This window comes from Heptranchias perlo, chromosome 4, assembly GCF_035084215.1.
Source record: "Heptranchias perlo isolate sHepPer1 chromosome 4, sHepPer1.hap1, whole genome shotgun sequence".
Taxonomy (NCBI): domain Eukaryota; kingdom Metazoa; phylum Chordata; class Chondrichthyes; order Hexanchiformes; family Hexanchidae; genus Heptranchias; species Heptranchias perlo.
The window spans coordinates 85,735,420-85,759,056 of record NC_090328.1 but is presented as its reverse complement, the minus strand read 5'-3'; the positions used below and the strand labels follow the sequence as shown (position 1 = coordinate 85,759,056).

Sequence of the window (23,637 nt, the reverse complement as noted above, 5' to 3'; positions counted from 1 at the left end):
CTTCCTCGACTGGAGTTTCTCTTGGTCATTATCTCTATCACACAAGGCTCAGCCTTTCATTAAATTGACTGCTCCCTCAATTCCTTTCACTGCAGTTGCTATTTTCCTTTTTAGCATTGCAGTTATCGGACAATAGGCACTTAAAAGGAGGGGAGGGATCACAGGCCTCATTTCAATTTCAATTAGGTACTTATTTAGTATTGATTATGTGATGATTGGATAGAGCCATAGAGGTCTAAGGCACAGAAGGAAGCCATTCGGCCAATTGTGTCTGTGTAGTCGCTTTACAAGAGCAATCCAAAACTAAATGCACTGCCCTGCACTTTCCCATAACATAAGAAATAGGACCAGTGGTCGGCCTTATGGCCCCTCGAGCCTGCTCCGCCATTCAAGCAGATAATGGCTGATATTCAACCTCAACTCCACTTTCCCGCCCGATTTCCCCATATCCCTTGATTTCCCCCAGCGTCGCAAAATCTATCAATCTCAGCCTTGAATATATTCAATTACTCAACATCCACAGCCCTCTAGGGTAGAGAATTCCAAAGATTCACAACCCTCTGCTTGAAGAAATTCCTCCTCATCTCAGTCTTGAATGGCCAACACCTTATCCTGCGACTACGCCCCCTTGTTCTAGACACTCTAGCCGGGATAACAGACTCTCTGCATCTACCCTATCAAGCCCCCTCAGAATCCTATGTTTCAATGAGATCACCTCTCATTCTTCTGAACTCGTGAGTATTCGCCTATTCTACTCCACTTCTCTGCATAGGACAACCCTCTCATCCCAGGAATTAATCTAGTGAACCTGCATTGCACTGCCTCCAAGGCAAGTATCTCCTTCCTTAGATCAGGAGACCAAAACTGTATGCAGTACTCCAGGTGAGGTCTCACTAAAGCACTGTACAACTGTAGTAAGACTTCCTTACCCTTGTACTCCAACCCCCTTGCAATTTACTTTCTTAATTGCCTGCTGTACCTGCATACTAACTTTTTGTGTGTCTTGTATGAGGACATCCAAGTGTCTCGACACCAACATTTAATAGTTTCTAACCATTTTTTTAAAATTCTGTTTTTCTATTCTTCCTACCAAATTGAAAAACCTCACATTTCCCCACATTTTACTCCATCTCTCACCTTCTTGCCCACTCACTTAACCTGTCTATATCAGTTTGCAGACTCTTTGTGTTCTCCTTACAGCTTACTTTCCCACCTAGCTTTGTATCGCAGCAAGCTTGGATACATTCACATTGTACACATTCTGTCCCTTCATCTAAGTCATTAATATAGATTGCAAACAGCCGAGGCCCAAGCACCGATCCTTGTGGCACCCCACTAGTTGCATCCTGCCAATCTGAGAATGACCCATTTATCCCTACTCTCTGTTTTCTGTCTGTTAACCAATCCTCTATCCATGCTAATATATTACCTCTAATCCCATGAGCCCTTATCTTGCATAACAACCTTTTATGTGGCACCTTATTGAATGCCTTTTCAAAATCCAAATATACTACATCCACTGGTTCCCCTTAATCTACCCTGCTAGTTACACCCTCAAAAAAACTCTAATAAATTTGTCAAACAAGATTTCCCTTTCATAAAACCATCTGCCTAATCATATGATTTTCTAAGTGCCCTGTTACCACTTCCTTAATAATGGATTCCAGCATTTTCCCGACGACAGATACCAAGCTAACTGGCCTGTAGTTCCCTGTTTTCTTTCTCCCTCCCTTCTTGAAAAGCGGGGTAACATTTGCCACCTTCCAGTCCACTGGGACCGTTCCAGAATTTAGAGAATTTTGGACAATAATAACCAATGCATCTACCATCTCTGCAGCCACCTCTTTTAGAACCCCAGGATGTGGGCCATCAGGTCCAGGGGACTTGTTGGTTTTTAGTCCCATTCGTTTGCCCAGTACTTTTTCTCTAGTGATATTAATTGTTTTAAGTTCCTCACTCTCATTTACCCCTTGATTCCCCACTATTTTTGATATGCCTTTTGTATCTTCAACTGTGAAGACAGATACAAAATATTTGTTTTAATGCATCTGCCATTTCCTGATTTCCCTTTTATTATTTCTCCTGTCTCAGCCTCTAAGGGACCAACGTTTACTTTTGCTACTCTCTTTTTACATACTTGTAGAAGCTCTTACAATCCGTTTTTATAGTGTTAATTTACGTTCATATTCTATTTTCTCCCTTTTATCAACTTTTTGGTCGTCCTTTGTTGGTTTCTAAAGCCCTCCCAATCCCCAGGCTTATTACTCTTCTTGGCAACATTATAGGCCTCTTCTTTCAATCTAATACTCTCCTTAACTTCTTTAGTTAGCCACGGGTGAATCACTTTTTTTCCTGTGGAGTTTTTATTCCTCAATGGAATATATATTTGTTGAGAATATTGAAATATTTCTTTAAATGTTTACCATTGCTTTTCAACTGTCAAACCCTTCAATTTAATTTCCCAATCTACCTTTGACAACTCACCCCTCACACCTATGTTATTGGGTTTATTTAAGTTTAAGACTCTAGTTTCTGACTTAAGTACGTTACTTTCAAACTCTGAAATTCTTCATATTTTGATCACTCTTCCCCAGAGGTTCTTTTACTGAGAGATAACCCTATCTCATTACATAATACAAGATCTAAAATAGCCTGTTCCCTGATGGATTGCTCTAGGAAACCGTCTCAAATACATTCCATGAACTCGTCTTCCAAAGTACCTTTGCCGATTTGATTTGCCCCCAACTATATGCAGATTAGAGATCCCCCATGATTGCATTTCCTTTGTTACAAGCTCCTATTATTTCATGATTAATACTGTCCAACAGTATTGCTACTATTAGTGGGCCTATAAACTACTCCCACCAGTGTTTTCTGCCCCTTGATATTTCTAATTTCTACCCATATTGATTCTACCTCCTGATCCTCCGAGCCCAGATCCTTTCTCGCTTCTGTCCTTATGTCATCCTTTATTATTAGGGCTACACCCCCTCCTTTTCCATTCTGCCTGTCTTTTCTAAACATCATGTACCCTGGAATATTTAGTTCCCAACCTTGATCATTTTGCAACCATGTCTCTGTAATGGCTATTAGGTCAAACCTATTTATCTATATTTGTGCAATTAATTCATCTATCTTGTTATGAATGCACTGTGGCATTCCGATAGAGCCTTTAATTTTGACTTTTTTTACCATTTTTTTTCCTGCTTTGACATTACTTGTTGTTGCACTATTATTGGTAAACTCTCTGTCCCTTCCTGCCACACTCTGCTTATCTTTACCCAGGTCACTACACTGTTCCATTGTCTTAACTTTTCTCATTAGATTTCAAAATTTCCCTTCACCTGACCACCACCACCACCCCCCCCCCCCCGCCCTTTTTTTAGTTTAAAGCCCTGTCTGTAGCCTTAGTTATTTGATTCGCCAGGACGCTGGTCCCAGCCCGGTTTAAGTGGAGCCTGTCCCGTCGGAACAGCTCCCTCTTTCCCCAGTAGTGGTGCCAGTGACCCATGAATCGAAACCCCTTCTCCCCGCCCCCCCCCCCCCCCCCCGCCACTCATTGAGCTACGCGTTTAACTCTGATCTGTTTGTCCCTATGCCAATTTGCACGTGGCTCAGGTAGTAATCCAGAGATTATTACCTTTTTGAGGTTCTGCTTATTAATTAAGACCCGAGCTCCTCACACTTCTCAGCAGAACCTCATTCTCTGTTCTAACTAAGTAATTGGTTCCCAAGTGGACCATGACAATTGGATCCTCCCCCTCGTGTTCCAAGTTCTTTGCCAGCCGCGGGCAGGCAACACAGCCTTCGGGACTCTCTGCCGTCGCTGCAGAGAACAGTGTCTATCCCCCTGACTATACTATCCCCTAGGACTACCACATTCCTTTTTACTCTCCCCACCTGAATGGCCTCCTGTACCACAGTGCTGTGGTCAATTTGCCCATCCTCCCTGCAGCCCTTGCTCTCGTCCATACAGGTAGCAATTATACCTGTTGGACAAGGTCAAGGGCTGAGGCTCCTCCATCGCTAGATCCTGGGTCCCCATATCTGACTGACTCGCAGTCACATCCTCCTCTTCCGAAATACTGAACAAATCTAAACTACTACCTAATCTAAGGGGTGTGACTGCCTCCTGGATCAAAGTGTCCAGGTAACTCTCCCCCTCCCGGATGCATCGCAATATCTGCAGCTTGGACTCCAGCTCAACAACTCTGAGCTGAAGCTCCTTGAGCTGCCGACACTCACTGTAGATGTGGTGCCTGGGCATCACATGCTCCAGTTACGACACACCACCTGCCCTGCCATTGCTTGTCAAACCAGAATTTATTTATATACTTTCAAGAGTTTTTAATCTCTTGATTTTCTTAGTTTTATTAACTAATTGATTTATCTAGTTAAAGTTGTTGATTTAAGCTCTTATTTAAATCCCTGCCCTAACTTAGAAATAAAACAGTAATACTCACCAACCAATCACCTACCTGCTGTCCTATGACACCACTTTCAATTTCTGCTTGTGGTGAGTTGACTCCAACTGTGCCTCGCTCGCGCTGCGCCCTGGGGCTTTGTCGCCTCGCTCGCGCTGCGCCCTGGGGCTTTGTCGCCTCGCTCGCGCTGCGCCCTGGGGCTTTGTCGCCTCGCTCGCGCTGCGCCCTGGGGCTTTGTCGCCTCGCTCGCGCTGCGCCCTGGGGCTTTGTCGCCTCGCTCGCGCTGCGCCCTGGGGCTTTGTCGCCTCGCTCGCGCTGCGCCCTCATCTTCCTCTGCTTTAAATATTCATTTTTCCTGTGAAAGATGCAGTGCCTCCCTGTGGCAAAGCATTCCTTTAGCAACTCTCCATGCAAGATGAAATTCTCCTAATCTCTCCCTTTTTCTCTTTACTATTTTAAATTGATGATGCCTTGTCAGTGAATTCCCCAATCAGAGGAAGTAGCTTTCCCAATTCACCCGAATAAAATCGCTCATAATTTTAAACAATCTTTATTAAATTACTTCCTAGCCACCTCTGTTCTAGTTGAATTATTCCCAGAATCTCGAGTCTCTCATTGTTATAATTTCTCCTCCCTGGTATCATCCCGGTGAAGCTATGCTGTAAACTATCTGTGGCTTTAATGCCATTTTTTTATAATGGGGTGCCCAAATCAGCGCTCAGACCTTCAGCTGCAACCTAACTTTTGTCTTGTATAAATTTCTCATAACCCCATTTTTCTCTTATGGTTTAACAGATTGTTCAAAGCATGTGAGGTACTGTTTAAACATGAATGTAACTCAGCTACCTAACAGATGCAACTTAAAACAAAAATAATTGCATCCTCATTTCCCTCAGGGATCTTATTTTTATCTTAATTTTCATGAAACCTAATATAGTTTAAGGTAGCTGTCCTCTAATGATTAATTCCGTAACACTAGCTCAGTAAATAGTAGATGTATTGGTTTGTTACTAGGTCATCTGATGTAACACAAAAACTTGACAGACTTTTGAGGAGCAGAGGTAGGAAGACGTGGGCAAGGGGTATCCATTACACTACTGGTACCTCCACCTTAAATTAACATTTAAGTTGACCTCTGTAGAGCATGGGATATGTAGTTTATTTATCCAGTTTGAATAAAAGTCTAATTTATGGCAGCTGTCTTAAAAGTTTGTCTTTTTGTAAGAGATATGCCACTTCTTGATTTGCTGTAGTTGATGTAGCCTATTCATGCACATAAATATGTTTATCATGAAGTAGTTGTTGGTCCAGGTTTTCCAGTCCTCACAGTGAGCCACTCACCCCTGCAAAGCCATCGAATAGGAGGAGGAAGAGGGAGCGATGGCAGTGCCAAGCGGATACCATGTACGTCCCAGGAACAAAATTAAAATCTGACACCACAGGCCACTTTAGTTAGCCTGCCTGAAAGGGAATTTTTTAAGCCCACATGCAATGAAGACCAAGAATTATTTCATTTAGGACAGCAAAAAATGTGAGATTTAAAATTAAACTACTACAACAAATTATTGAATTTAGCTCTCTTTGTCTCCTTGCCTCCACCAAAGTGAGCCTGACAGCAGCCAAGATTTGATTTTGTTTGTGTTGTGCCAAAATTGCATTAGTATTGTATTTTCCCACAACTTGTGAACAATCTCATCAGCTCTTTGCCACACTGCATTTTTTTGTAGTACAAAGGAAAGGCCAAGTTATTGCAGGACTCAAGCACCAGTGTTCCATTTAATGTTAAATAGAATATGGGTTGATGCTTGAACCCTTCTTTGCCTGTTATCTGGTAGGTATTGTATAGTAATCATGAGTGGCATAGCATATATAAAACTACCTATTTTTGTCCAAGGAAGAAGTGCAGAGATTTTACAGTTTGGATTGGGTGGAAACATTTTTTGGTTTTGATCCTGGAATGTGAATGGTTTCTACTGTACAAGGCTACTTCTTCCCTGATACCCCAATGGAATCTTATACACTGACAAGGCAAACTAGAAATTATTGCATGCTTAACTCAAACATTTGGTATGAAATACTGAGTTAAAGGTAACCACACTGGGAGCTGGATTTACCATCTACCATGGATGTTAATCCAGGGTGTTTCAGTGAACTTGGATAGTAACTTCATTCACTTGCGTTCTTGTTTTAGTTCTCCTAATGTTATTAGTATTCATAGTTTTAACATAACTATATAACATGAAAGTCTAATACAATAAGAAAAAAAAATGCCACTACCTTTTTTAACAGCAGTTCCAGTGCTGAGACTCCAACTCCTGATGTTTTATAAATTAGTCCTTTTGGTTGAGTCTGTGACTCAACATGTGTTTTCATTCTAAATGTTACAAATTCTAAAATTTCACTAGATCTAGATGAATGGTCAATGATATATAAAGTTTTCTTTTAGATTGAAACACTATTTATTGAAATGTCAATTTGCTTTCTAAATAAATTATTAAATGTGATCTCTTATCATTTAACATCCCAACAGCTGAAAAGCAATTTTGTTTTTCCTGTCTAATGTATTTTTAGGGACTTGTAGATCAAAGCATTGACCACGAGAGGACCTATGGTTAATTTTCTATAAATTTAGTATTGCTAGATAAAGTAGGTTTAAGACATCTACATGTAACAGATCCATATGAGTTGTTGGAACTCTTTTTACAATGATTGGAAAGGTGCTAAAATGTCACATTAAATGCTTCAGTTTACCGTAGCTAATTGTAAATGACAACAATGGCCATCAGTTATTTTGCAGAATTTTAACAGTGGATGTTTTATATATAATAACAGTAGAAGGTAGATTTTCCAAGTCTTCCCATGAGGTAAGGTTCCTCACACACTGTGAACACGTATTGGAAAACCTTGGGCGGTGGTCTGTGATTTATTTTATTTCAGTGTATGCTTGTGACTTGTGAAGATTCAGCAAGATCATCAGGGTAGATTTTCCAATAAACTGGTGGTGACACAGAGAAACATCGAGATGTCAATGTCCTTTGTAAATATAATTATGCAGAGGGGACCTTGTGTGCACTACCAACTATTGCAGGTAAATTTGCTTCCTTTTGGGTATTAGTATTTTGCAGCGGATCACAGCATGCTGGCTAAAACTAGACTGAATGGCATCCCTAACCTCTGTGAAACCTTCCCTTTATAGATGACAGCACGCTCACCATTTTATCTAGAGTGGCTCAATATCTGAAGCATCTTCTTGCATTCTACCAAGCGTTATATGAATCTACTACTCAGTCACCACACAATTCTTGCATTCTAATATTACTTTTATCTGAGCATAGTGTTAAAAAATTTTAATTTGATTTTCAACTAGCTTCTTGACTAGACAAAGTTCTGGTCAAGGCTCTGATGCTCCCATGGTTGAATAAAACATTTCCCCACGCACTCACTCTTGTGCATAAAAAATGACTGCCCAGGGAGGTCTGCCAATGTCTGTTGATCACTGTATATGCAGACTTAAAGGAAGCAGGAGGAGAAACTACTCCCTCAGCATTGATATTTGGGGTGAAAACTGAGGTGATTGTCTTTGCCTTGTTCTGGTAGGCTTATTGCCAGAAGTTGCCAGCCCACACGTGGAGGGATAAGGTTGAAGAGGGAAAAATAAGTGGAAAAATGAGGATAGGGTTTGGATTAAAAACTACCAGTCCTACACTGGGGCAATTTATGGGTCTGACTTTGCATGTGTAGTGTGTCTGTCATACTGTGCTCTTTCCCTCCCACGCCCCCCTGCAAATTGGTGCCTATGTGGTTCTGTACTACTGTCTGAATCACTGCCTACAATAGAGGATGATAGAAAATTGAAGGTGGGGGGGAGGAGCAACTATTCTTATTAAAAAGATATTTAAGGATTACTGTTACTAAATAATTTGCAGTTCGATTAATTTTTCCCCTCCACAGATATAAACTAGCTGATGACTTTCTGAGCAAACAGGTGCTTGCAGGAGATGTGATGGGTTGCTGCTTGGGTCAATTTTACAGAAAGTAATGTAACAATTAAATATCAAGCCTATTACTTTGGGTTCATTCATCCTTAATTGTTTCGCAATTCCTTCAAGTACTAAAATGTTCAGAACTTAAATCATCCCACCATTGATTGCATTCTAAACAAGCTAATTAAATGTTTACTTTTTGTTTATATCCAGTGATGCATTTGAAGTTAACTTTTACTTTATTGGTTGTTTTGAACATAACGCAGATGAAGAAGATGACGGCAAGGCGTCAACACAGCCACTCTTGAAAAAAGGCAGGCACCCCATCTTTTTGTTTTTATTTCATTATTTGTTTAATCATTATTTTAGTTGTGCTAGAATCCAGAATTTTGATTTTTCCCTTTTGTTTGTACCATTGTATTTTTTTTACATTTTTTGTTTTGTTTTGAATACCTGAGTTGTAACTTGTTTGCACAAAGCTCAGCCCCCTGTGCAATTAACTGGTGCTGATTCTTTTTAACGTGTGTGTAATTCCCGCTTGAACACTTCAGCTGCAATATTCTAAATAGCTCAATATCGCTGTCAGCTCATAGCAACCCAAGAACTCAATACAAGTTCTGTGATTGCTTTGTAAAGTGAAAGTTTTATTTTAAAATAAGGTAAAAAGGAAGATTGAGTATTGGAAATAAAAACAGAAAATATTGAAATTAAAAAGCAGCTCAATCAGCACCTGAAAGCAGATGTGTTCATGTTTTCAAATGTACCCCTTTATCAGAAATGACAAAGGACTACACTCAAATGGAAACCTATTTTTCTCTTTGAGACAGACCAACCTAATATGCACTTATATTTGTTGCTACCTTTTTAAGTTTACAGTTTAAATTGTACAAGAAGCTGAAGACACCTTGTGTGTTGAAACTCCACTAAAACAGTAGTTTCCCAATCAGTTCTGTTGGTATTTGTAGTTTGCAACCTAACATGGATCATTTTGCAAGCCATTATAGTAAAGTATGCATAGTCTATTATTTTTTTTAATGTGGGTGTGTTTGTGTGGGAGGGGGGAAAGAAGATGGGATTGTTGTCTTACCTGCAGATTTGGGGGGTGGGGCGGTGGGGGTGACTCCCATTTTCACATGACCATCATAATGAAGTTTAGCTTTACTATGGTAGTTTGTTTACCCTGTTCCAAAGCATATGGATATGTATGAAATGTGAATTGTAGCCTTACTGTCTCACATCAATGGTAGGTGATTGACCATGGAATAATTCAACCCTGCCTCCCCGCCTCCCCACCCACCCACCCTTCCTATTGACAGTAAAACGCTATTAGTGTTCAGAAAACACAAATCCTATTCAGTATAGTGGTGACTGTGTGCCATGTAGACCTTTTTTAAACAGTCTCATTTATATTAGGGTGAGTATTAGAATCACTGTGCTTTTTGATATATATTAATGATCCAGACTTGTGTATAGTGGGTATAATTTCAAAGTTTGCAGATGACACAAAACTCAGAAATGTAGTAATCAATTTGAAGGATAGTAACAGACTTCAGGAGGACATAGACTGATGAAATGGGCAGACACATGGCAGATGAAATTTAATGCAAAGAAGTGTGAAGTGATGCATTTTGGTAGGAAGAATGAGGCGAGGCAATATAAACTAAATGGTACAATTTAGAAGGGGATGCAGGAACAGAGTGTCCTGGGGTACACATACACAAATCTTGGAAGGTGGCAGGACAAGTTGAGAAGGCTGTTTTTTTTTTTAAAAAGCAGCATATGGGATTCTGGGCTTTATTAATAGAAGCATAGAGTACAAAAGCAAGGAAGTTATTCTAAACCTTTTATAAAAACTCTGGTTAGGCCTCAGCTGGAGTATTGTGTTCAATTCTGCGCACCACACTTTGGAAAGGATGTCAAGGCCTTAGAATGCAGAAAGGATTTACTGGAATGGTACCAGGGATGAGGAACTTCAGTTATGTGGAGAGAGTGGAGAAGCTGGGGTGGTTGTTCTTTAGAACAGAGAAGGTTAAGGGGAGATTTGATAGAGGTGTTCAAGATCATGAACGGTTTTGATAGAATAAATAAGGAGAAACGGTTTCCAGTGGCAGAAGGGTCAGTAACCAGAGGACACAGATTTAAAGTGATTGGCAAAAGAGCCAAAGGCGACATGAGGAAACATTTTTTACGCAGTGAATTGTAATGGTCTGGAATGCACTGCCTGAAAGGGTGGTGGAAGCAGATTCAATAGTAACTTTCAAAGTTTGGAGATGACACAAAATTTGGAAATGTAGTAAACACTTGAAGGAAAAAAATTTAGAGCTATGGGGAAAGAGCAGGGGAATGGGTCTAATTGGATCACTCTTTCAAAGAGCCGGCACAGGCATGATGGGCCAAATGGCCTCCTCCTGATACTTATCGCTAGAATTACTATATCAACAGTCTTGGTCCAGGAAATTGAATAATTTATTTATGCTTAATAGAATTAAATCATCCAGATTAATACAAACACTAACCACGTAGTGATGGCATACACTGGCACTTGTGAGACCTAAAATTAAGAGCTTTTCCATTAACCAGAGTCACTAGATGGCTTTTTATGATCAGTCCATTTCAGGAATCTATAAAGGATATAGTTGCTGACTGCTGTAATATTTGGGTGACTTGCTAATGTTAGCATTTCATCCCCTCAAAAATTCTATTGGGCAAATTTGGAGTGGGAGTGAAATAGGAAATTTTTTTTGATAAAATTTGCCTGATCTGGTAAAATAAACAAATTAATGCAAATGTTTATTCCACAAAGTTTCCTGGATCATTGCTTTTATTTTATTTTTCCTGAAAAAGGACTATCTAGAAAAACAAGCAGAAAATACAAATTTAGATATTTGTTTCTGGTTCTCTAAGACTTAAATCACTGTGTACTACTAACTTTCTCCTTTTTGAAATGATTTGCCATGTTTAACACTACTTATTGGTTACAATGACTTGCACCTTTTTGGAAAATTTTCCATGAAACTTTTCAGAGGTTAAAGGTCCATCTGTGCCTTTGAACATGACTGACCAGAAGCTGCTTCAGGCTAGCTCTCAGTTCCAGAAGAAGCAGGGCAAAGGGACTATTGACGTCTGGTGGCTTTTCGATGACGGAGGTATAACTTTTGTTCTGCAATTAATTTCCTTAAGTTGTACAAATAAGCTGGTAGAGTAATAGTTCCCAGTTTTTTTGGTTGCTTTGTTCTATTTTGTAAATGAGCCAGAAAGGAAATTTTTGCGATGGTTGATGTCACAACCATTTTCTGCCTCGATAGGTCTGACACTACTTATCCCATATCTTCTCACTACCAAGAAGAAGTGGAAAGATTGCAAGATCAGAGTGTTCATTGGTGGAAAAATAAACAGGATAGACCATGACAGAAGAACGTAAGCAATTTTATTGATTTTAGCAGAACTAAAACATCACATGCATGTGTGATTACAGATATGTTAATATTAGACATCTGGTTCTATTTTCATAAAATTGTTCATCTGTCCGATGATGCGGCTGGTAAATTTTCAGATATAATTTGTACAGCATGTAGATAACAGGAGCAACCGTTTACTGCCAACTTGTGTATTGTGTGCATAAATATGCCTTCCATTTCACATCACCGGTACTCCATTGAAAGACATTCTGAAACCGCTGTAACAAGGACAGATGTCTTAATTTTGATCCTAATAGTTGTTGCAAGCACAGAAAGACTTGGGGACATTATAAATGGGAAATGGAATTACCGGGAACACGTTTCCTATTGCCTAATTTATGCTGCAGCAATGATGCCTCAGCAAAGAATTATTAATTCTAAGTTTGAACTTAAACTTCTGCATGGAAGGGGTGAAGTTTCAGGCAATGACCCTGCTTGTAGGAATTTCTCTAGAAGTGGCGATATGAGAAGCTTCACCGCTAGCATTTATTTTGCAATTTGAATTTGGATAATACTGTCAGTAATTAAATAACCTTACAATTAACTTTCAGAATGGCCACTTTACTCAGCAAGTTCAGGATAGATTTTTCAGACATCACTGTTCTCGGGGATATGAACACGAAGCCAAGCAAAGACAAGTAAGTGACTTTGTGGCTAGGGATTTCATAATGACCACAGAACCTGGAATAAACTTATACTGGTCCTAAAGGTATTAAAAAGTCACTAAATCAGGACCATTTTGTGATTACAATCTAGTTTTTTTTATTTTGCATTTTTTTTTTAGCTGTAGAAGTTGCTGGCAGTGACTCTTGGAATAAATTCAGTATTGCACCAAAATGTTACAAACTTTTTACTGAATTAGTTTGTATTTAACAGTACTGCAGCTTTTGAAGAAATGATTGAACCATTCAGACTTCACGAGGATGACAAAGAACAAGAAGCAGCTGAGAAAATGAAGGAGGAGGAACCATGGAGGATTACGGATAATGAGCTCGAGATCTACAGAATGAAGGTTTCTGCATTTTATTTTTGGAATTGATTGAACTGCTTTGTCGTTATATCATTTAGACTTAGACCCAACAGTACATGGTGGAAACAGGCAAATGCAGAATTAAACATAAGACCAAAGTTTATAAATTAATTACCAAAATTAACTTTTAAAAAGGAGAAACTGTGCACCTTCTCAATAGAGTTGCCTTTCATCATCAGTCAATATAATTCTTGCCTCATCAATGCACACCAAGTTGCCAGGTTGGTGATCGCTGCAGCTGAGCTCTGCTGTTATTTCTGAACAAATTAGTCTGCGGAGGAGCTGCACTGATCATTGGAGCTGCTGGTCTGCATACCCACAGACTATGTGCCTGCTCCAGTATGCCCAACCAGCAATTATCGTGCTGGTTGAGACCTCGATCGCACCTCTCCCCAATTTAAAAAAAAAATTTGACTTTCCCAAAAGATCAGTTAAATTAGGAGAGGTCCTGCGACAACAGTTGTACACATACAACGCCTGACCTGATTAGGAATGAAATTCTGACTAAATCTGGTGTATGAATCATAATTGTAATGCCCAATTTATTTTAAATTGGTTGGAAGTGTCAACAATGTGCAGAGGTTAGCATTTTGGCTAGAGGTAAAAGGCAATCTGAGGAATTCCTCTCAATCTGTCTGCTTGTCTTCCTGTCCATGTACCCATCACATAAGATAGGATATTCATAGAATCTCACAGCACAGGAGACCATTTGGCCCATCATGCCTGTGTCAGCTCTTTGAAAGATCTATCCAATGAGTTCCACTCCCCCATTCTTTCCCCATAGCCTTGCAAATTTTTTCCTTTTCAAGTATATATCCAGTTCCCTTTTGAAAGTTACTTTTGAATCTGCTTGCATCACCAATTCAGGCAGTGCATTCTTGATAATAACAACTCGTGTTTAAAAAAAAATTCTCCTCTTCCCTCCTCCCACCCCTTCCGGTATCAAGATTTGGGTAGTAACTATGGCAAAGTCCCTTGCAAGATCGAGATGGTTTCTCTCTCCGCTGTACTATATTGCTGCCCTTCCCTACTTCATTCTTCTGTTGGATTTTGTTTATGTAGTACTTATTCGCGTGTTTTGGAGGTATGTGGCTGGTCTCTGTGGGTTCCTTTGTTTTTGTGACAACTGTTCCATTAACCAATTTGCAACCATCAAAACTAAAACAAGCCACAGCTATTAACTCTTGCCTTCAATTCTACCCTTGGTTCTTTCTCATCTATCAACTTCTTATCTCTCTCTATCTTCTCTGCCCTTAAATTAGAATTCCCTCATCTCCATTTATTAAATCTGCTTACAGGTTTCAGTTTCCCTTTTTCATGCCAAAAGCTCCCAAATTTCAATAAAACAAAGGTCTTTGTAAGATTTGAATATTGCCCTGATATTGGTGGAGATTCTTCTAACTCCTCTCTTGGACTTTCCTTTCCTTCTTCCTTCTTTAGGACCTCAAAGTTGTGGAACCTTTTTACCTGTCTTTGCTTTCTTCCATGCTTGCATCACCTAGTCATTTTTGAGTTGCACACCTTTTTTTTTCCAATCATTTCAACCTTAATGGCATCCTGCACTATTGACCTTGGTCCTTCACCTTTATTTTGCAATTAAAATAACATCTGACAGACCAATTCATGTCAAGCCACAGTAATTTAACTATAAAATAGAAAACATATGAAACTGCTTACCAATCTTGTTGAGCAGTGAGTCTAAACATTGTACAAGAATTTTTGTGTAGACTGGAATAAGGTAGATACCCAATTCATTATATGCATCAGTGCATCAAATAACAACGTGTCTATATACAATTGTGACTAAGATCTCTGGCTCATGTTAAAAGTGCCAGTAGTTTTGCTGCCTACTTCAATTTGCATTGTGGTTCTAGTTTGGTTAGTTTAAAAAAAATAGTGGATAGCTTTTGTTTGCCAAGGACTGGTGTTGAAAAGCTAGGAACATATTTCAAAGCTTTTGTTCTAGTTGTTTTGTGGGTTTGAAGTAAAATTAGATCTGGTCCTGCAAAGACAGAAAAGTATTACAGGTGTTTCAAATAATTGCAGGATTAAGAGAAGATCTGCAGTTGATAGCAAGAATAATTTTATTTTTCAGTTAATAACATTAGTTGAGTATCAATGTGTAATGCTTGTTGGGAGGAAGTGAATGATCCATAAAAGATGTTCTGTGATGAAGTCACGTGCAATATCGCATTTAGAGTATTTACCTTGAGGCTCAACCAATTTTAGGGCTGATTTTCTGAATGCAATTCCTGATATGTGCTCCCAGTAAGCCCGGCTCTGTGGAGGACATGTCCATTCAAATAATTGCACTTTATGATGTATTAAAATAGCATTTTTTCAACTACTTACTATTTCCATTTTAGACATATCGGCAGATCAGATTGAATGAATTGCTGCGGGAGAATTCAGGCACTGCTAACCTCATTGTCATGTAAGTAATAATTTTACAGAAATATGCTACGTGTGTAGTCATTCAGTGCTATTGAGTCATTGAGCCAAAAAGTATAGAATACTGAATTTGCAAGACACTGCTCTCTCTGAATGGTATATTTGACCCCTGGATGATCAGAAATCTGACCTTGTGAGCCCCTTAAGATTCCCTTACAGACCCCAATTTTAAAACCCATGCCCTACTGCAACAATTTTCTATTTTCCATACAAGATATCCTATGAAACTGAGATTGCCTATTCGTGCTAGTTTTGCATTAGGAACTGATTTGAAAAAGCCCAAATCCATTTCACATAGGGCCATTACAGTTGACGCAGGAGACTTTCATTCCATCAGTCTGAATCGAGGCCTCAGAGTGAAGGGCCACTTTGCTAATTGACATTGTAACCAAGCTCCCGATATGACACTCTAGATTTAAATTGGTGTGACTCCTGACGATCGTGAGCTGCACGCCTTTTCACTTCAAATGTTTTATCAATATTAACAACGCTGCTCTCAATTATATAAAAAATTAAATTGAGGTGTAGAGTTTCTGCTACTAATATCCACGCAATCCAAGCGACATCGGCTGAACCAGCGCAAAAGATCTGGGAATTTTATACGAGTTACGCCCAAAACCACTTGCGTTCATGTTTTCTGAGATCTTTTATGCTGGTTTAAGATTCAATTTGCCTGGATCAGGCCCTGCCCACAAGTCGATATTGTGAGATTCCACCAATTGCGCTGGTTTGGGAAGGCTCTTCAAATTGTGCCAATTTTCTGAGGCGCACAGGCACTGTAGCCATGTTTTGAAAGTTTTTTCATATCAAAAAATATTTAATTTACTAAGAAACTGACTAGTGTACACCAGTGAAACTATCAAATGATTCAGTATAGATTTTTTAAAAGTCTTTTCAGTGATTTTAAATCGGGTTACTCACAGGTGGAGGATTGGACAAACTTATTAAAAATGCTTTTTTTTTTGTGATAAACCCATTTTCAGCTGTATTAATAAAACTGCACCAGGTTACCACTCTTAAATACATCAAGGAATATTTTTTAATGGAAAGAAAAAAAAAAGAAACTATTATATTCTATTACTCTGCCTGATTGCACTGGTTGATGGAAGATTTTACGTTTGTGATTATGCAAACTAATTTTATTGGAAACTTGAACTGTAACCTAACCAGTGCATTTTGGGTGCAATTTCCTGATTGCACCCAAAATGGTAATTCTACCCCAGTCTTTCAACACAAAACACTACCATTTTCTTTAACAATAGCTAAGAGAACTGATCTATACCTGGGCATGAGGAATCAGTAGAGTGCCCATTGTATTCTACTCTAAGACACATTCAAGCAAATTTTCCCCTCTTCAGCACCTGGGCATAAGAACTTGGGTTGGCAGAAGCGTTTCTCATACATTTGGGCATAAGCTACTCACAATTTCCAGTCCATTAATTAATGGACTAGAAATTGTGAGTAGCTTATGCCCAAATTAATTAAAATCAGTGAGCTCGTGCCCAAATTTTCAGTAAGTGCTCACGAACTACCCAGCCCTTGCACCTGGGTGTTGAAGAGGAATATTTGTCCCATGCCTCCTGAATGAAGAGTGAGTTATGAAAGAGTTTATTCCATTCCTCTAGTAAAATAAACTGTTCCACAGTTCTTATTAATTCCATTTTGAATAGTCCATTATAGCTAACAGACAGAGGAGGCATCTGTTCCATCAGCTGACCTGGTACTAGGGGTAATTCTATTCCTATATTTTTTAAAATCATAGGTGCTTTTAATACTTCGACCTTCCTCCCTTTTATCTATCTCTCTCCACCCCTACAATTACATCTTGAGTTGTCTCCCATTCGTCACGATGAACCTTTATAAAACACTGGTTCGGCCACAACTGGAGTTTTGTGTCCAGTTCTGGGCACCGCACTTCAGGAAAGATGTGACTGCCTTAGAAAGGGTGCAGAAGAGATTTACTAGAATGATTCCAGGGATGAGGGACTTTAGTTACCTGGATAGATTGGAGAAGCTGAGGTTGTTCTCCTTGGAACACAGATGGTTGCGAGGAGATTTTGATAGAGGTATTCAAAATTGTGAAGGGTCTAGACAGAGTAGATAGAGAGAAACTGTCCCCATTGGCGGAAGGATCAAGGACCAGAGGACATAGATTTAAGGTGATTGGCAAAAGAACCAGAGGTGATATGAGGAAAAACTTATTTACACAGCGAGTGGTTAGGATCTGGAATGCACTGCCTGAGGGGGTGGTGGAGGCAGATTCAAAAGGGAACTGGATAAGTACTTGAAAAAAAAAATTGCAGGACTACTGGAAAGGACGGGGGAGTGGGACTAGCTAGATTGCTCGTGCATTGAGCTGGCGTGGACTCAATGGGCCGAATGGCCTCCTTCCGTGTTGTAACCTTTCTATGATTTGGAGAGATGGGAATGGAAGGAATGCAGCACTAAACTCAAAGATTTGTTTCAGTCTTATGCTCTCATGAATGAGTTAAGCAGTTTGTAAAACTATTTAGTTCCTTAACTCCATACGTACAGTGTGTTTATAAAAGGAAAATTGAACACACTTACCATCTACTACTGCCATGAACTTTCCGAATAGAACGGGTTTACCCCAGTCAGAGGAGTAATTCGATCTAATTAGATTAATCAGAACATCAGCTAAGCATGCAGATATTAATTTTTATCTATAAAGGAAAACTGCCAATAGTATGAGTGTTGCAAACAGCACTAATGCAACTTCAAAGTGCAAAGTCTTGACTGGTCATAGTTATTGTAAACAAACTCAAAATACGACAAGTATAAAGGTTTGGTTGCTTTTGAGGTGGGAGAAAGTGCTCAGAAGGATATGAGAGAAAACGCTAAATGTGTATGCCGTAGGAAGGCTTTTATACGAAAGGGATTTGCATTCTTATAGCACCTTATCACTTTTTCATTTCAAAGCACTTGACATACAATGAATTAAAGTAAACTGAGTAAGGAAACTGCAACAGGATTATATCCCTATACAATGCTAACCATTATCCAGTGGTTATACTAGCATCAACAGTAATGAGGGATCAGTGCAACTCTTCAAATATGTAATGAATACTTCCATGTAGACTAGATCAATATTTTTAAGCACAGAGCAAAAGAACATTCAAGGATGAGGGCAAAAAATTAGCCCATTGTTGCTTATCTTCAACTCTGCCATGAAGAATTTGCAATCGGTGTGTTTTTTAATGTAGATTAAAGAGTTAGTCAAGTTTGTTTGATTTGACTCCATTTCAATTAGTTTGAAGCAAGCTACTTTGCAGTATGTTTTTTTTAATGCATCTGGAAAGCATAGTTCAACAAGGATAATATGTGCCAACCGTGCTTTTGAAAACTATTTGAAAAGTAGTTGCCTGTTTAGCTGTGTTTCTATTGGGACTTTTAAAAATCACTTCTCTGATCCTGAGTCAAATCCCCCCCCCCCATGCTCCACATTTTTGATTGTCCTGAGCAGGTGCTCCGAAGAAAGCAACATGAAAAAGCAACTTGCATTTAGACAGGAGCTGGCTCCAACATGAAATGTCTGTCTGCTTTTTTTTCCTGTGCTTTTATGCTTTTGTCACTTTAAAGTAACTTTGAAAGTGTAATGTACAGGTTTGAATTTTTTTTTTCTGTAGAAGTAGATGGTTGTGTTTTCTTACAAAAATTGCTGGAGACATTTAGGCTTTAGTTGTTATACTATGCTGCCTATTTGAGGCTGATAGTTGCAGTGAGTGGTTGGGAGTACTGGAGTTATACTGTGAACTTTGTGCTGCAATCTGCCTTCCCACCATCATGGAAAGCTCCGGTAATGCATGTGCACTGAGTTCCGCCCCACAGCAGTAGGTACAGGTAAGAACGTGCACACTCTGAAAACATCAAAAATAACTCTGCTTTTGTTTGTACGGTACCCAGAAGAGTCAAATAGGCCGCTGAGCACTTTTTAACTCCACTTGACACTGCAGTGAAGTTATTCCATGTATTGCCAAGTCCAAGCAGCATGAGTGTCTCCCTGAAGGAGTCTCCTAACTTTGTGCTCTAGAGTCCAATCAGGGCCTGACTCCAGGTATGCGGTCAATCTTTGCATTGTTGCGAAGAAGAAAACAATTTTTAAAAGTGGCTGTGTATTGGTTGTGGTTTTTCCCTTGAGAGGAGCTGTGCATTTAGCAATCCGTTTTCATTTTCTGGTTTTTCCTCCTGGCTGTGCTCTCTATTCTCTGACCTGGTAGTCATTATGTTGGGTTCCTAACTAGGAGACAAGTTGAAATTCTGGTCCTAGTGGTATTTATATTAGTGCTTCATGAATAGCTGAGTTGCACTGCCCTTACTCTTATCACCATCATGCAGACACTGCCATGTCTGAATCTCTGAAAGGATCTATGAATAAAGAAGTGACAACATTTAGGAAATCACTGTTGGAGTCTTTATAAAGATTTTGTTTGCACCTGGTTTGCGCCTGGTAATTCTTTCAGGTGAACCTGAAAGAATTACCAGGCAGTAATAAAGTAGTTGAATGTACAGATTGTAAAATCCATGGGCCATTTTTTGTAACTATGCAAGAGTCTAATTGCCATCTAATCAGCATTTAACCGTAACCAACAAATCCTTCCAAAATACTAGAATAACTTTCCGCAGTCAATTTGTTATGGACTATACAATTACTGACTCTTTGTTTTGTTGCAGGAGCCTGCCAGTGGCACGGAAAGGTGCTGTGTCCAGCGCACTGTATATGGCCTGGATTGAAACTCTCTCGAAGGATTTGCCACCCATCTTACTTGTGCGAGGCAACCACCAGAGTGTTCTTACTTTCTACTCCTAAGTACTAAGCACAGGGCATCGCCCTGGAAGTAGGAAATAATGAAGAGTCCTAGGCTATGGTGTGTTTCACATATCCAATTGATCAAAAACAAAATAAGCACACAAAGGAAGAAATCCTTGTGTTTCAAGGATCACAAGAACGACTTGATTTTTACCCTGATGGTCTGTCGATTTGCCTGAGTTTGATTTGAATGTAAGCATATTTTTCTGACTGTACACAGAAAGGAGTTTTCTTTCTGCTACCGGAACAGCAGCAATAATGATATGTTTTTTTTCTTTTGAAATAACTTAAATAAATTACATTGATATGAAAAGCCTTTACAGCCTTACTGAGGTGCCTTCCAAAAAAAAAAATTGCTTACCAAATTCCATTGATTCCCTATTTTATGTATAACGAATGATTGTTGTTAAATGAAGTGGTTTGATATACACTGTAGTTAGTGCTTTAGACTGAACATGAGTTCTCGAAGAGGGTGTACCTTCCACCTTCTGTCACAAAAAAGCTGCTTTCACAATTTTGGTCTTCCACAGGGCTATTATTATTTGAAAATGTGTTCCAAGTTTAGCACTCAAAGCTCTGATATTTAAATAGCCCAGTTTCTTAGGCAGTACTTGTCTGTTGCCCTTTAGTTACCCCATTTCTGTGAAATGCACTGTGGGAGTGATTTGGGGGTAATAATTTTCTAAAATTGATAACTGTATGCAGTAATGTGGTTGTGCAACAGGGCAGGAGGTTTTAGTGTTAGGATTGAATATAGACTAACATCAGCCAGGTTTGTGATGAGTATCTCATCAAGGCTGTCATGCACACGCCATCCCTCCCCCAGTCGACATTCAGGAAAACCTGGGAATTTAACTTGCTTACGTACACCCTGTGGCAAATGTTTCTCACATGTTGTAACATAGCATTAAGGCTTAAGCAAGATCATAGTTATGCATGTCATATATTTGTAACTGCAGAATAATACTTTGAAAAGGGAACATTAAGAAAAAATGTTACCAGCTTTTCAGATTTTAACTGGCCTTTCTTTCTATGCGTGTAGAAATGTAAAACTGAGCTTAAGATCTTGAAAATGCACCTGCTCAGCCCTACCTTTTGCTCCATGTGAGTTAAAGGGGCACCTTCATGAAAATGTTAGTCACATGATATAATGTGAATTGTGCTGAAATGCATTGTTGCATCATTTGCTTGTAATATCTTAATAAAAAAAAATAACCCACCGCTATCCTGGTTTCCTATCCCCAAACTTTTTTTTAAAATTAACATTTTTTTAAAGTTTGCCAAATACTTTTTCATGATGGCATTGTCGCTTTAAATGGTGTACACTAGCCCAGACATGGCTTTCACCTTTGACTGTCTTCTTCACAGCTTTGCTCATTAGTATCCTAGCACCGAGTGGGTATGTAATAAGCTATATTCCTTTCCTGTTGCAGATAAATGCATGACATTTGAAATCATTATTAAAATAGTATCTCTTAATTTATATGACTTAAAAGTTGTAAACATGACCATAAAAGTGAAGAGTAATTTCTTAATGTTTCTCTTTACAATTATTAGGAATGTTCTAATTTGAAAGGCTGTTGTGCTTCCTCCTGCATATGAATAATTATTTTTTTTAAATCTATATAAACTGATATTGAACACAGTGTCATTTAATAATGCTCAGTACATAAAGTTCTGATGGAGGACAAAGTTTTGATCTTCTGTGAACCAGTGTACTGCTTAGTTCAGCCAGCTAAAGATTGAATTCTTTTTTAAAAAAAAAATATGAATACCAAATAAACTTTGTATATATGCATAAAAGATGAAATGTAGAAAGCGTAGCTTAAAAATTGCAGGGTGCATTCTTGTGGTCTCTTATGCATCCTACACTGCCACTGTTCAACAATTCATGCTAACTCCTAGAGGAAACAAAAATCACTTCTGTGTAAAAGGAGTAGCTGTTACTAGTGTTATGTTCATTCCACGCTGTAGGCAACAATTACCCATGTTCAGAAATGGTCTCATTGCTTTTGTAAAGTGTTTTGTAGCCAAAGCTAAAACTTACTGTAGTCCATTATTGACAATTAACCAATTCACAAAAAACACACACACAAGTAATCTTCACAAATGTGAAATTGCACCATACACTGAATACTTATGTATTTAACCTTTTATTGTGAAGGAAATTAGGAAGTGGGTGACGAGGAGAAATGGCCGATTTTGATTTATTTTTCTGTTAATTTATTCATCTAATGATTTTGTGTAAATCAACACAGTTCTTTTCCTTTTTACATTCAATTTGGTCATTTTAAGGGGTTCTTTTTAAAACTTGATGCTGTATTTCTGTAAATTTCTATCTTTTTTTAAAAATACGTCTACAGAATTGTTTTACAAAGCTATGTTTGGAAATGGTTTCATGACCGTGTTTTTTCCAGAGGGTAATCTACCCAAAGAGGCTGAATGAAACATTTTGATAAACTGTACTATAATTCACTGAAATGCTTTTCTAATTATTTTAACATTAAGAGTATTAAAGATGATACTTTGTACATCCTTATTGCAATAAAGAAAAAGTTACATTATTGTGTGGCATTAATATGTCTTCAATACTGCATATTATGTCTTGGTTGGTTTATCTCTGTAGTAATTGGGTTATAATGCAAATACCAAATAAGATATTTGGACATCAAAACAATTTGACGTACTAAAATCTGTTTCTTTATTTAGTATTTTTTGTTTCAGTACCATTTCAAATAAATTCCTTTTTCTTTTACTGATCCAACATTGGATGAAATCCTTCCCAGTCAACCCCTCCAAAACGCACCCTGCTTTAGAATCTAGCTCGCATCAAATCCTACAAATGCAAATAGGATGAATTAGTTACCTCTTTTGGGGGGAGGGGAGGAGAGAGAATCATTGCGACAACACTTGTTTTAAGATGTTTAACATCAGTCCCATGGCTTTCCTGTCCCATACCATTTAAGATGTGCTTCCCCACATCCCCAAGCATCAGTTCAATTCCAAGCCACAACTTTGCAGTTTCTTATATTAGCTCAGCCAGCACTGAGATTTACATAGCTCTTTTAAATAAAAGTCGGGGTGGGGGTTGGTGGTGGTGGTGAAAGAGAAAGAATGTTCAGCTTTGTTTTTACAAAGGAAACTAAAGGTCATTCTCCAACCTGGGGCTTCAGGGTACGTACTGTGGAAGTCATAGCCATCCGTTAATTTTAATGGCTAAGAAGTCACCTCGTGCCACTCTCTGGGAGTGTTGGGTCACAGATTCAGACCTATAAGCGTCCTATTGCCAAAGAGTTTTCTCTGGCATTGATGGCTGCCTCTTGCCAAAGCGTGACATGGCCGTGAAGAGTACTCCCATTATTCCATACTCTCGTTTGAGCCTGCCTGAGACTGCTCTCTAGAGACTACTGTTCTGCTTAGCTCCACTTTTAGTAATGCTTTCACTTGCTGTGAGCATGAAGGA

The 23,637-nt window shown here is 38.9% G+C and overlaps 1 protein-coding gene across 2 annotated transcripts in view; it reads left to right on the top strand.

Moving 5' to 3' along the window:
• Positions 1-22,738, top strand: part of slc12a2 (solute carrier family 12 member 2) — a 211,557-nt gene extending 188,819 nt beyond the window's left edge. For both annotated transcript variants that reach the window (XM_067983261.1, XM_067983260.1), the window contains exons 21-27: positions 8,674-8,721; positions 11,431-11,553; positions 11,713-11,824; positions 12,417-12,503; positions 12,742-12,877; positions 15,262-15,329; positions 20,039-22,738. In XM_067983261.1, the coding sequence (XP_067839362.1) occupies positions 8,674-8,721; positions 11,431-11,553; positions 11,713-11,824; positions 12,417-12,503; positions 12,742-12,877; positions 15,262-15,329; positions 20,039-20,174 (710 nt within the window). In that variant the 3' untranslated portion in view covers positions 20,175-22,738. The remainder of the gene's footprint in view (positions 1-8,673; positions 8,722-11,430; positions 11,554-11,712; positions 11,825-12,416; positions 12,504-12,741; positions 12,878-15,261; positions 15,330-20,038) is intronic.
• The last annotated feature ends 899 nt before the right edge of the window (positions 22,739-23,637 follow it).